This window comes from Chaetodon auriga, chromosome 5 (genome assembly GCF_051107435.1).
Source record: "Chaetodon auriga isolate fChaAug3 chromosome 5, fChaAug3.hap1, whole genome shotgun sequence".
Lineage (NCBI taxonomy): Eukaryota > Metazoa > Chordata > Actinopteri > Chaetodontiformes > Chaetodontidae > Chaetodon > Chaetodon auriga.
Genome location: NC_135078.1, coordinates 1,173,002 through 1,188,113, shown reverse-complemented (window position 1 = coordinate 1,188,113; position 15,112 = coordinate 1,173,002). Strand labels below are relative to the sequence as shown.

Sequence of the window (15,112 nt, the reverse complement as noted above, 5' to 3'; positions counted from 1 at the left end):
CTTATAAGCTGTGAGGGAAATGGAGCGTTTGTGGGCTATGAACTTATAGATATTTTAAAAAATGACTTTTTGGAACACCAACTTAAGCTGAAATATGGATTGGAAGGGTGCAAAGACACCTTCAATATATACATTATTCACTAACTTTATGTCATGATTAGCCCACATGGAAAAGGTGTCATCTACCAGAGAGGGATAGAAAGCGTGACTTTTAAATATAGGAGCCTGTAGTGGAAAGGTTTGCAATCAAAAATGGCGTCTAAACTGATTCCAGATTTTGAGAATCGGCTTGACTTAAAGACGATTGCTTTACAGTAGTCTGAGTTGAGCAGCCTGAATCACTAGGGGTGTAATCCGAAGCAGTCCGTGAAATTGGCATACAGGAAGAATGCTTTGGTAAGGCAATGCCCACCCCAGCCTCTTTGGTCTCAGGAGGAGGCGGATTCTTGGATGGATGGATGGATGGATGGATGGATCTATCTATCTATCTATCTATCTATCTATCTATCTATCTGTCTGTCTGTCTGTCTGTCTGTCTGTCTGTCCAGTTGTCGTCAGGCTATTTTTTCCCCCACACTGCTTTAAAACTATTCAATTTTCCTTTATGCTCGAAAAGACTGCCAAGAGGTGTCCCCTGTTACTGTGGAGTGTTTACAGTGTGAGTAGGTTACAAACACAAGAGGGCGTGTTGGTGTGTGTCGGAGCTGCTCTTGCAGGTCCTCGCCTGTCACTGCTCTGATGAAAGGTTCACACCATCAGCTGTTCTCTATTGAGAACCATACGTAAGTTAATACGTTTTTCTGACATTTTTCGTTATATTTAAAGACTACACGTTTCTCTGGGCTTTTAGATAATCATCCTGTTTCATTAGGTTTACCTTTTGAAATAATCTCTCACAAGGTTTTTTCTGAGTGGGTGAAGTTTTTAGTAAGTTAATATTGTGAGCATACAAGCAAAGGTTTTCGGGTGATAGCAATAGAAGGCACCCTATTATTACCACTTTTAGAGCTATACGCTCTGTGGCTAAATATGTGCAGCACGGCGCAATATTTTAGGCCTACATCACGTCTCAAGTGTTACTCGAGTCCAATACATATTTTTAGGAATAGAGGAATGTTTCCTGTATTGCCTACTGTGTGCCCAGTTAAAATTAACAGTTAAAAATGATGATATGAGGTATGAATTTTCCTTTATGGAAAACCATGTAGTCAACAAATTAACATAACAGAAAAGGAAAAAAGAAAGCTAAAAAACAAATTATGCGCACCAATAATTGTGCCTACGTGTGTGCGCGCGTGTGTGTGGTTCGTGCTGGTCAGGGTCTGCAGAGCCAATCAGCTGCTCATGCAGATGACGTGCTGCTGTCCTACGTCAGCCCCTCTGCTTGTCAGGATCAGAGCGCCACACACACCGGCAACACACACACACACACACACACACATACACACACATACACACACACTCCCTCTCCGAGCCGGACAGCACAGCCCCTGGCCCGGCAGCCCGACAGCGGAGGACACATCCAGGCTTCCAGGTGCCGCAGCCCGCTGTTACAGTGGACCTAACGTCGCCTTACTTTGTGGACATGGGAGACATGGGGGATCCGCCGAAAAGTAAGAAACTTATTCGATGTTGGGATACGATCCTGAAACTAAATTTATCACAACTTGATAGCTGAATTAGTTGTGTCGTGATGCCCGAAGACTGAACATATTTTCTTGGCCTATTAAAGTAATCGGTGTCGCAAAATAATAAATTGAAAGTTATTAATTCTTTAAGTAATGAAAAGTGTCAGTGAGGGTTTACGGAATCAGAAGTTATTAATATAGTTGTTGTTGTTGTTGTTGTTTTTCCAGGCTGTTAAAAACAACAACAACGATAACAACAACAACAACAACAACAACAACAACAACAATATTATGCATTCTCACTATTCTTAAGGCCATTTGGTACATTTAGATGAGTCTACTTAGTCAGCAGACAGTTGTGAGAGCTGTGTGTGATGTGTCCTGCTCACGGTCCGGTCTTCCAGAGAAACGGCTGGTGTCTCTGTGCGTGGGCTGCGGGAACCAGATCCACGACCAATACATCCTGCGGGTATCCCCGGACCTGGAGTGGCATGCCGCCTGTCTCAAATGTGCCGAGTGCAGTCAGTACCTGGACGAGTCGTGCACGTGCTTCGTCAGAGACGGAAAAACTTACTGTAAAAGGGATTACATCAGGTAGGACGACCGGGACGGGACGACCCGCCTCAGATACAAAACAGGAGCATGGAGTTAGGAATTCTAATTAATTCATATTGTCCAGTATCAGACTGAGAATATTCGTACCAATCTAAAACACTTGGGTTTTCAGTGGGTTTTAGATAATATGGTCATAATCATCTTTAGTGCCACAACAACTTGTTGTAGACAGTGCTTCTTTGTAATGTCATGAAATGTAAGGTTTTCATTGTCTTATGTTTATCATACATTTAAAAGAGCCAGAACGATGTATATTAAGGCTACTTAACTTATTTATTAATCAATGATGTCGGTCAGATTGTAGCATCCCGTACGCCCTGCTTTGACAGATGGACCTGAGGAAATCACAAAAAAAAAGAAAATCAAAAATCAAAAAACAAAACAAACAATAACAAAAACAAACAAACAAACAAAAAAGACACCCTGTCTTAAGCTATTGTAACGATACAGCCTGTAAATTACTCACTGATTTAGTGTTTTTACACCACGATTATTCGATTAAAATTTGAGCAGACCTTAATTTATGCGGAAATACCTTTTAAAGTTGGAGGCTACTAAAAATATATATATTGGATAAAAATATCCAGGTTCACTCGAATTATATTATATGGAGGTACAACATAAAAAGAATGTGCCTCTAATGTTGATGATGTGATACTACTACCACCACCAATTTATATTATTATAATAATAATAATAATAATTATTATTATTATTATTATTATTAGTAGTAGTAGTAGTAGTAGTAATAGTAGTATTTCGGTCATGCTGTACCGCAGCTCAAACTGATCGGACCGTGTTTGTGTGTGTATGCAGGTTATACGGGATTAAATGCGCTAAATGCAACATCGGCTTCAGCAAGAACGACTTTGTAATGAGGGCACGCTCCAAGGTCTACCACATCGAGTGTTTCCGCTGCGTGGCCTGCAGCCGGCAGCTCATCCCGGGGGATGAGTTCGCTTTGCGGGATGACGGGCTCTTCTGTCGGGCCGACCACGACGTGGTAGAACGGGCCAGTCTGGGCCCCGGAGACCCGCTCAGCCCGCTGCACCCTGCCAGACCGCTACAGATGGCAGGTAAAGTCCGATCGAGTGGGAGACAGTCGAGAGCTGTTAGCCTAATGCTGGCAAATATACAACCTGGCTTACTTTAATTTGCCATTTGCTCGGCGTGCTTAGCTATGACTTTTGTCTTTCCACAAGGTTCCGAAACTCTGCTTAAAAAAAAAAAAAAGAGAGAGAGAGAGAGAGAGAGAGAGAGAGAGAGAGAGAGAGAGAGAGAGGGGAAAGAAAGAAAGAAAGAAAGAAAGAAAGAAAGAAAGAAAGAACGAGAAAACCCCTCTTAAAACCCTCTTATATTTCTCTTATATTTCACATTGTCACTGAGTAGTATCAAGATCAAGGCGCACGGTTCTACAGACTCAAAATGTAATGTCCGAGTAATTTACCAGCCAGTTTTGATCCATGTAGTATATGTCATGCAGCCACAATGAAGCCGCTCCTGATGCCATAACTATCGAGAGGAGGTTTTCTGTTGGACTGGCTCTATTTTCTGGCTCTACGTTTTCCATTCTGCATACCACTGCTCAGTCAGGCAAGGCTCCTTAGATTAGATATTGTGGGCGCTCCTGTCCTGAAATACACCAAGTTATCGCCGCTGGAGGAGTGCAAAACTGTGGTTCCGGGATGCGTTTGGTCTGAACTAAAAATGCTGTGCAGTGCTCTGCATGTGTGGAATGGATTGGAGGTTTTCTCTAGCAAAGAGCAGTCTGCTGTGCCGCCAACTCGCTCCCTTTTCATATGCATTTTGACCTTGGATCGGATGAGTCAGTCAGAGCCTCGCCGTTCTCCTATATTTAAACCTAATATAGAGTGAAATCTGGATATCCTGAAACCACAAAATATGGTTGTACCACAGGACTATTTTATGCAGAAATTACAAACGCAATGTAGAGTTTTGCTCAAACGGTCCGGGTCTGATCCTTAGTGGCCTTTAACGTAAGCAGCGTCGTGTTTGAAAATTATTACTCAGCATGAAAAGTGTCTACAAAGATGATTTAAACTACCTCACAATTGACAGAGTTGTACATCAAAGCCGCAGGAGCATGTCTTCATACAGAAAATAATTCTATAAAAATCATCAGTCTATGTCATGCGTCCACATAATTTCTAATCTTTATCGGGTCTTGTAAAGGCACTGTGCTCATAGATTCGTAGATTCTGCCTTCTCTAAGTTGTTTTTCCTTCTTTTCTCAACAGCAGAACCAATCTCTGCCCGGCAGCCCGCGCTGCGACCTCACGTCCACAAACAGCCGGAGAAGACCACGCGCGTCCGGACGGTGCTGAACGAGAAGCAGCTGCACACGCTGCGGACTTGCTACAACGCCAACCCGAGGCCCGACGCCCTAATGAAGGAGCAGCTGGTAGAGATGACCGGCCTCAGCCCGCGGGTCATCCGGGTCTGGTTCCAGAATAAGCGGTGTAAAGACAAGAAGAGGAGTCTCCTGATGAAGCAGCTGCAGCAGCAGCAGCCCAATGACAAGACGGTAAGAGGATACTGCATATTGACATGCTGAGATGTGAATGAAACAGACGACATTGGGCCAAAACTTACGTATATTGTTCTATGACCAAGGACAGACCTCAACTTTGCAACTCTGTTTTACATACTAAATTAAGATGTATTACCCCTGAGTAAATAAAAGGCATGTTATATCCTCTATTTAAGCGGCATGACCAATAATCTTGCAAACAGTAGTCAAGCCAGTTATATTCATAAATCCCCAAATCACATCCTTGTCAGGGGCAATGGTTTATGCTGTGAAATGTGTGCATAAACCCATGGCCAAAGGCCGTGAGCTGTTTGAAGAGCCCGGACCATATGAACACACATATTAATCTGTCTTGTCTATTTTTCTTTTCTTTCTTTCTCTTCTATTTATTGGTTTGTTTGTTTGTTTTCTTTGCTTGTTTATTGATTGTTGTGCTGTAGTCTGCTGATTAACTTGCCCCCCCCCCCCCCCCACACACAGATATCAGTTGTAATTACCCACAGAGAAAGATGTGTATACTGGTTGCTGATCACGAGACGTCCTTTCGCAGAACATTCAGGGAATGACGGGCACCCCGATGGTGGCAGCGAGTCCAGAGCGGCACGACGGCGGCATCCAGGCCAACCAGGTGGAGGTGCAGAGCTACCAGCCTCCCTGGAAGGTTCTCAGCGACTTCGCCCTGCAGAGCGACATCGACCAGCCGGCCTTCCAACAACTGGTTCGTGTTTTCTGTTCGCTAAATCATTAAAGCACTCATGCTTTAAATATATTTATACTCATTTAATTAATTGTTTTTCTCCACACCCTTCGACACTTGTTATTCAAGTTTCCAATGCTTCCATGGACGTAAAAATGCGTATCATCATTATGATAGTATGGTTTCATGCTTGAGAAAGTGGTTTTTTTTTTTTTTTTTTTTTTTTTTTAGTTTTCCAAAGAAGTCGTTCCAGCTGTAGGTTGTGACTTTTGTATTCACCACCATTGACTACTAATGTCAATCATCTCAAGTGGTTCACTATTTTTCTGTGACATTCACGTCCTTAGAGGCCTGTTCATAATTTGGCCAGGAGAGAAAAACACACTGTCTCATCGGGGATGCTCATGGCACAGAATAGACACATAACAAATGTTGTCTTTTAAACCTTTAATTAAATTTTATGCGTATTGATTTATTTCTTTTTGAGTCATGCCATGTTATTTTGTGTTAAGATCTCAGCAATGGATAATAATAATAAAATGCTTCAGTTAAGACATTACCGCCTGCATATTACTCGGCTTGAAGCTCAGCTAACTTCATGGTCATGACCTATGGTGTTTACAACATTTATTTTTTCATTTACAACATCAGTACAGCATACAAGGGGTTTTGAGATTCCATTGTGTTTCCTCTAATCATCCTGGCAGCCACTGTTTCCCCCTTTTCCTACTAAACTATTATCAAGCAGGTACTTTAATCTTCTACAAAATATGTAGAATCTCAAAAGAAAATCAATCAGCGCAAGCTTTTTGCGCTATTGTTCCAACCCGGTATCACGGAATAAAAATCTATCTGCAGTTAAAAACAATCATTCTCAAATTCTGATAACAATAACAGGCATGATGTTCATTGCAATTGATCACTAAACTGATACAATTAGGCTCAGTTTCAAGTTTTGCCAACTTAATTTTCATTGGCAAAATTGCCCATTGAAATGATTGGCTGCAGTAGCTTGCAGCGTGCTTTGAAAGTAACCCACTGGAATAATGTAGGCTGAAGATTATTGGTTTGTAAATGGACAGAAGCATGGCACATAGCGTGATTTTCTGCCAGCTTTTTGTCTATATCTCCATACTGCTCGATGAGAAACAGAGAATGCGTTTCCAGGCATGCTCTGACACACAGTCCTTTGTGGTGAGTCCAGATGTTGCTGACCGCTGTTTGATGTGTACCGCAGGTCAGTTTCTCGGAGGGAGGACCGGGTTCGAACTCGACGGGCAGCGAGGTAGCGTCCATGTCGTCTCAGCTTCCAGACACGCCGAACAGCATGGTTTCTAGCCCCATCGAGGCCTGAGCCGACGCCGCATGGACGGACTGAACTGAACTGAACACACAGCCCCTGTTCATCCACTCCGCCCCCGCCCCACCCCGACAGCACCAAACAACCCCCCTGGTTGTATTTTGACACTGTGAAGACAATCATGGGATTTTACCACAGCCACCCATTCTAATGTCCGCCCAGGATCTACACACGTCTGCGTCATCATAGCCGGAGCTGCACGTTCACGCCTGGTTACAATTGCCAAAACGAGAAGACATGAACCCGACTCCATCGATAAATGGGACCGCTGAGTAGGAGAGAAATCTGAATCCTATACCTGCAAAATGCTGTGCCCTACGTTGAAAAGAAAACAATGACTGAATGATTTTTTAATTCGATACATGCACCTCATCATGTAGACTATTTGGAGGGGAAAGCAATGCTTTTCTCCATTTAATTACACCATTTCCTTCATGATCCAAGTACTAAAGCATTTGCAACAAGGTATACCTCTATTTTGCCACAAGTCTCGTGGGACATTTGTGTGAGTTAGTGTCCGTCCAAGATTTTTTTTCCCCCCAAAGATGTGTATAATTAATAAGTTAAAAAATACCGTTAGCTCTGGAAGAAAATGTTTCGTTCGTTCCCGTGCAACAAAAATTATTTATTATTTATTGTCGACAAATTTGCCACCTTTTGTGTAACTTTCTTTACTGAAGTAAAAAAGGAACAAAAAAAGATTGAAGATTGGTCTGTGGATTTTCTATCACAATTTAATGTTTCATGGTTATTTTTTTTTTTAAAGGCTAATAAGGAGAGTTTATCTATCTTGAAGGTGATTTCTTTTCTCTTTGTGAATATTCACACAGCATCAGATCTATTAAATGACTTGATAGATATCATGTGGTTAATTGGGTGTCATGTTGGTCCAGATGCTTTTTCAGTTTACCGACATGCTAGATACCTGCTTTAGAATAAACTCCACTGCAAAACATATCAGTCTTAACAAAACGTTTGATTCCTAATATCATACTTTGTAAGTAAGTGAACAAAATCTCATAGTGACATGAGATTGAATCAGTTTCAAGAAATGTTTAAGGAATGTCATTATCTTGATTTTAGTGTCATCATCTATCTCCATTTTTACAAGACATAGACAAGTACAATAATGTCACCACTATTTTTTCATGTTTTAAGAAAAATCTGAAATGAAATTTTTTCAGATATTCTCAGCCCTGTGGCTTTTTACTATCAAAGAGCCAATTCAGAGTTCCATGGAAATGTTAAACACAAATGGAGTGTTAAGAGGAATAATATATGTGTTTTCTGGAATTTAGGTTTTTCATAACAAAGTTTTGTCAGAACCTGCTGTTTTTATTCTTCATGAATAAAAACATAGTACCAATACCTTATGAGATAATGTTTCATTATGTGTCAAAAAAAAAATAGGTTTCAAACCCTGTTTTAGTTTGTTGGTGTATTTGACTGTGTACACTGACAGATTTATATAAGATTTGAAGGTATACATTCTTACATTCTTAATTATAAAAATTAAAAATCTGCAAATTGGTTAATGCAGACATGGAATACTTTCCTCTCCACAAGTTTGAGATTGTTCACTGAAATATGGGGAAAAAAAAAAAAAAAAGTTTCATGAAGACCATGCGTCGATGATGTCATTCTGTCCTGTATCACTGTCATTGTAACTCTACTTAATGAATTAAGTAGAGTTATTAGAGTGCCTTCACTTAATTCTATATAATGTCCTGTGAGCTTTCTGTGCAGCAGCATTTTCCAGAAATCCATGTTTTACTGTAGTAAATGGAATTGAATTTCTAGCCAAAGTTGGCAATTAGAACAACAACAACAACAACAACAAAAATAAATAAATAAATAAATAAATAAATAAATAAATAACAAATAACCAATTAATCGACCAAGATCTGGCACTAAACATATTGGAATTTTTTTCAGAAATCTTTTGCCATCCAGGAATTGGATACATAATGAAGCTGATATGATATACTGTATAATTCCATACTCTTTAAATCTCATATTTTAGGCATCACCTGTATACTTTCTTACAATAACGTGTTTGATTGTGACTGAAACTGTGGTGGTAAATTTCCACTGGTTTGCCTATGTCCAAAGGGCTATATATTGTAGCTGTTTCAGTTGAAAACAGAAGGAAAATAAGTTTTCAGCGTAGTATTGTTTAGTGAGTGGCACAACATGTGTCTTTTATCCTGTAGACAATGGCTAATGTACATCACATGTGAAAGTGATTTCTGTCCAAAAACACACAAATTCAGACAGAACATAACTATAATGTGGAATGGTATTATCAAAATAATGAAATACAGTAAATGTCCTTCATAGCTGCAATTTGAATTTACAATATATTGATCAATGATACAAGCTTTTTATCTAAATGTCCAATAGACACATATGGACTTCAATAAAACCAACAGAAAATATGACATGAGAGTAATAAGACAACCATGATTTTTATGCAAAATTTGCTTTCATCAGTAAAGGCAAATAAAATGTCATGTTGAAATTTAGATTGTAACCATTAAGGAAGGGACTCAATGATTCACCCATAGTGGGATTTTCAGTTGATGACTGAAGTTAGCAATGGAGTACGTCACACCAGCAGCTCAATTCAATTAATATCTTTGATTACTTGATGGAGTTTCTTCTCACCCAGAGTCTTCAGTCTTTTTTCCTCAGCTCATTTAAACATGGTCAATGTTGGCACTGTTTTAATTTTAGCTTCGTTCTCAGAGACTTAGGCATTATCACCGTTTTCACTGTTTACCAGGAAGTGATGGCACGCTATATGAAGCATGGGAATTGATGATGGTAAAATGAGAAATGCCACTATTCCAGGGAGTACCTGCCACATTTGATGACTGCTGTTGAGCATTTCTGAGCATCTTGTTTTTGTTTGTTTGTTTGTTTGTTTGTTTGTTTGTTTGTTTTACTGAGTTAATGACTAGATCAGCAACTCAGGGCAACAATCCAATCAATCAGAATCATTGCATAACATCATCGATGAATTCACAAACAACAAATGAAAACTATTGAGTGAACACAAAACAAATTTGTACAATCACTCTGCAAGATTTGTGAGCATGCTGGAACAGACAGGAAAGTTTAGAACAAGTTGAGAGTGAGTGTGTACAGATTTATCTTTGTACGAATGCATTGCCACTGGGCTTTTTGCTACATTGAGGAAAATGCCACATGCTGTGCCTGTCTGTCTGGTATTCCCATGTCTCTCCATCCAGAGAGGTGGAGTGGGGGGAGTGTCACTAGCAATCCAGTGATGCACTGTAATTTTGGCGTCAACATTCACTGTATTTTGCACCTTCTGCTTGCTACTCAGAGCAGGTCAGCACCCCAGTGCACAGTGCACCTATGCACCCACATAGATCCTTTTTTATAATGTTTTTCTTGTCTGTTTCACTTTCACTCTACATTTTCCAAACAGCATTTACATGGACCCTAAGAACACATTTTTTTTTCCTCCAGATGTAAGTATAATTTCCAAAAGCAGTCATCCACAACACCACTTCACCTTCCATTGGTGTAAATTTTGTCTTTCAGTCATGGCTCCACATATAGCCATTTAAAGGCTGCCTATACAGTTAAGGTTTGCTTTAGGTTTAGACACTACAACCTCCTCCCTATGAAGTTTTAGGGCTGTATCAACTTTCTGCTACTTATACCTTTGATTTTGACAGTCAAAAGTCATAATTCTCACAACCACTAGAGGTCACTTGTCAGAAAACATAGATCACATTTGAACCACTGACCACAAAATAAAAATATACCAAAAGGGCTCTCATACAGACCCACACACATTGAATATAATGCTCTTGGCTGGGCTCAGTTATTAAAAACAACAACAACAACAAAAAACCCAGACTTGCTTAGCAAAAATTCATCCAAGCTAAATTTTAACTTAAGCAACAATAGAGAGCACACTGTGTTTGCCAATCAAATCTACCCACTGTAGCAAAGTGGCAGAAAATACATTGGTAGAATGCTATGATAGATCAGCATTTGGAAATAACAAGACCTTTCTGAAAAACTTGAACTTTTCTTTTTTTTTTTTTTTTTTTAAATGAGCCTATAGCTACAGCAGCTAACATAGCACCTGGAATTTCACTTGGCAAATGACAGCTAGTGGCAGTCATAACCTGGAGTAAACACACCAATGAATTTGTCTTATGTTGTTCTTATAAATTACATGCTTCAGTTTTCCCAATGAACAGCTGATTAAGAACATGGAAGCAACCTCACTTTCCCACTCCCAAATATGAAGTTTTGTCAGTAAAATATGGTAAACGAGAGACTTATCAGAAGTCTAGAGAAAAAACTCAAAGTAGATCCCTGCAGTTTGTAAAGACCAAACTACATCTGTTAAAGTCATGTCATCATTTATTTAGAATTACTTATGAGTGAGATTGGCTAACTGTTGTCTTTCTCCAGTAAAGAATGCACTGATCCACAGGGCAATACTGTAAATCTTTCCTGTGAAACAGTCATTTTTCTCCATTCATTTCACTACGTAATGTGAATAAACTGGACTTATACTATAAAGTGCCAAAGTTATATTATTGTTGTGTGGTGATGCAGGACATACTATTCAAATCAATCTGCACTTTTAATTGCACTACACAACAGCTATATAATAATATAATGACACAATAATATAACAATTGCTTTAGTATTAATAATTTAGTAATAGTCTAAGTAATATTTTTGCTATATAATTTTAATAATAGCCATTATAAAATGAATAGAAGTAATTACAACTTGTATGGTGGGAAAATCATATTCAGATATGTTTAACTCCACGGTGTGCTTTGGAAATGAGTCAGCAGTAATCTGAGGGTAGTTTTATGATTTGATAATAGTTCATAGAAAAAAAAAAATTAACAAATTGCCCTGATCAAGTTTGCACAGTCCAAAGTTTGGAATTTTCTGTGAAATTACGCTCATCATCATATTAAAATTATGAACCAGAAGTCATGTGAGCCGAGTTTGTTGAGCCTCTACAAAGTAACAAAGGGAAATGCAGAGACAGACCCTTTGCCTACAGTGGTGCCTCTCCTCTGTTGTATGGATGGGGATCTGGGTAGGGGAAGCTAAGAACCAGGACAAAGAATCCTGATAACATATCCTACAGGTTTGTCTGGCTCTGGGACTGCATTCAGAGCCGATGGAGAGATCAGACAAAAGCAGCACTGTACCTGAAGGAAAAGGCTGAAGGAAACAATTGCGGGCCTTTGGATGAGACCACATTGAACTGGGATGGGAAAAGAGCAAGGGAACTAACCCTCCCAGAAATGTGGCGCCTGACTCCCAAAAAGCCCACCAGGTTAGTTCTGGGAGTCAGAGACATTGTCAGGTCAAAGGGTTGTAAGGGACATTGCAAGTGACACTGCTTGTATCTGTTCTATTTACCTCCATATGGCAATAAAATAATTTGATTGTAAATGTTTGCACTGGAAAGAATAAGGTGAACCAAATTTCCAAATGATCTTAAAGGTGCAATAACTTTTAAAATGTTCAGTTTATATACAACAGCCAGAGGAACTGTGTCGTCAGCCAATTTACATGTTATATTAATCTGTAAGTAAAGACTATGCAAATGTGAATTTTGCAACTGGGTATTAGCATGTCATTCCCTCTGGCATTTCACTTAACTTTATATGAGCAGCAGCAGTGATACTGTCACTGAGCAGTGCAGCAGCAGTTTCTGCAGAGTGATCGTAGTTTGACAACTTAAATAGTGCACCTCTTACAAATGTTGTGTTGTGGTGTATTGTGTGTTTCAGTGAAAAGGAGTATGTCACCTATAAGCATGAGTAAATATAAGGCTTGCAAGTGGACCCAACAGGCTGAAAAGTTACACTGCAAAGTTTCAAAGTTTTGAGTCAAACAAACAATGAACTGGCAGCTTTCAGAGCCTTAGCAGTACTGGTGCTAAAAATATGAAAGTTTAAAAGTCTATCCTGTTGATGGGGCAAGTAGGAAGTTAAACTCTCAAAAAAGCATGGACATGTTATGAGACAGCTGGCCCCTAGCTGCAGAAATCACAAAAGTCCCCCTAGCTGCTCTAGATGGTTGTTTCACTGTCTTAGTTTTACTTCTTCTTCTTCTTTTTTTTTTGTTGTGGAAGATTTTGCAAGTTAGTTACTCAAAACTGCTGCTACATCTAAACTTCATATTCAGTTATTGCTGGAAATTAAAAGAAGCTGGGCAATGACAAAAAAATAGGAAAGAACAGTATAATATTAAAGGACAAGGGTTTTGATCAAGGGCAAATAACTTAACTATGACTTTTATACTTTGGACTGAGATCTTAAATGCCTCAAAAAAATGTTAACAGCAGCACTTCATGCAGAAGTGTTCTTAATTCTTGAGACCCAGGCCCATTTTTGTCTAAAAGTTCTTCACCCGGCAGTGTGAAGTGACAGTTATTAATATCAGGAGATGACAACAACGGACATGGAGCAAGACTCTCAGCTAAGTCCAGTTTGGATGCTGATCAGTTTTTAGTGTACAGTCAGTAAAGCTAACCAGTAAAGCTGCTTTTTCACAGCAGTGAAAACATGGCTGCGTTTCGACATCAGTGATTGAAGCAGTGGGGACACCAAAGCACCAGATGTGTCTTTGCTTAATCATATTTCTTAAGCCTTTAGTCTTTAGCAAGGAGGTAACAATTCAATTGTGACCTTTGCTACACCTCTTATTTTAATAGAATTTAACTGATAATATAGTGGTATTTTGCATAAAGGTTTGTAAAATAACCCCATTGAAATCTTGATTGAAACAAAACCATGTTCATTAAAGTGTGGAGTAACTTACTGCTTTGTATAAATTCTATGTCTAATCTTAACAAAACAGGCTGGGTCACTAGCATAACAATAAGAAATATCTAAACATTTTTGGAAATACACTTATTAGTTGACAACAGTTTGTCCATTCATCTTCTTGTGTCACTCCCACAGGTACTTTAGTATATTTCCAAGAATGCTCCTTTATTCAAAAACTGGGATACATGTGCAGATGGAAATTTTAGCTTAGCCATAGGACTAGAAGATGTGTCAGGGAGACCAAAATTATTAGCATGGCAGCTTACTACTGTCTGTGCATGTGCATGTATGAATAGGTAAATTAGGGGCCAAATGGAATGCAGGTGCCAAATGTCATGCTAACCCCGACAAACAGACTGACTCGCACACTGACGTTCAGTAACTATACTTCCAAATGACACAAGGATGGAGTGCATTGTGAGCACATAAACAATTCAACAATGGGTGCCTGCCCTCACCTAACATCCAAACACTTATTGGCAGCAAATTAGGTAAACACTGTTTGCTGTATTTATAAGTGTATACAATCCCACTTGAGAATTGCATCCAGTGTCATTATTTGTTTTCTGTGTGGCCCTGATTAAGTTGTTTAAATGATGTTATTCATCACATTATAAAAATGAGGAATTTGATGTAACACTCTGTTTTGTGTTTGTGAGCTCATTGATTTTTATCCTGCTGATTAGTGTCCCTTGACCAACACTATGGATGATAAGGTTGCTAAAAACTTCTGTATTTTTCCTTCTACTTCCAGAAACACACACACACACACACACACACACACACACACACACACACACACAAACAAACAAACAAACAAACAAACAAACATAAATGCCTTACACAAACCATTTTTACAGCAAATAAAGCCAACCTAGGGGGAAAACTGCATCTTTCAGACTGTCCATTAATATAACTGAATACTTTATAAGCATAACTGTCTGCATTAGACTAACTCAGATCCAACTGTTCAGAACATAGCATGCTAATAATATAGAAATCTGGCTAATTTACCAGCAGTACCCAGAAGCACCTCATCTGAATGCATGTACATTGTATTAGAGCACCTCTGATCATGACACTGTTAGCATCTCAGAAACCAAGGCAACACAAATCTGGTGGTGTCTGCTGAGACACCAGTGCCCCAAAAACCATCTGACTGGGCTTCACAGACTCTATTTCTTGCATTTGGCTTATGTTGCATGTCAGAGAACAAGAATGAATACTATTATCTCAGTACACTGAGATGAGGCAGAAAATGCAAGTATCTGACTGCTATTGTGTGTGTATCTGAAGCCTGATACATTGTCTTCCTCTGTTGTCCAAAAACTTAAAAACACATCAATGAGCTACACTGTTCCACTGAGTGGCATGTTCCTTCATTACCACGACCCCACACATTTTGAC

General features: G+C 39.3%; 1 protein-coding gene across 2 annotated transcripts; it reads left to right on the top strand.

The window, feature by feature from the left end:
- Positions 1 to 1,439: 1,439 nt before the first annotated feature.
- Positions 1,440 to 8,401, top strand: isl1a (ISL LIM homeobox 1a). 2 transcript variants are annotated; one of them, XM_076729801.1, is made up of 6 exons: positions 1,440 to 1,613; positions 2,033 to 2,222; positions 3,060 to 3,319; positions 4,505 to 4,788; positions 5,345 to 5,512; positions 6,729 to 8,401. In XM_076729801.1, exons 1-6 carry the CDS (start codon positions 1,586 to 1,588, stop codon positions 6,843 to 6,845), a joined length of 1,047 nt encoding a protein of 348 aa, XP_076585916.1. In that variant the 5' UTR covers positions 1,440 to 1,585; the 3' UTR covers positions 6,846 to 8,401. The 2 variants fall into 2 exon arrangements, with proteins under 2 accessions (XP_076585916.1, XP_076585917.1); XM_076729802.1 differs by having other exon boundaries at positions 4,502 to 4,788.
- The last annotated feature ends 6,711 nt before the right edge of the window (positions 8,402 to 15,112 follow it).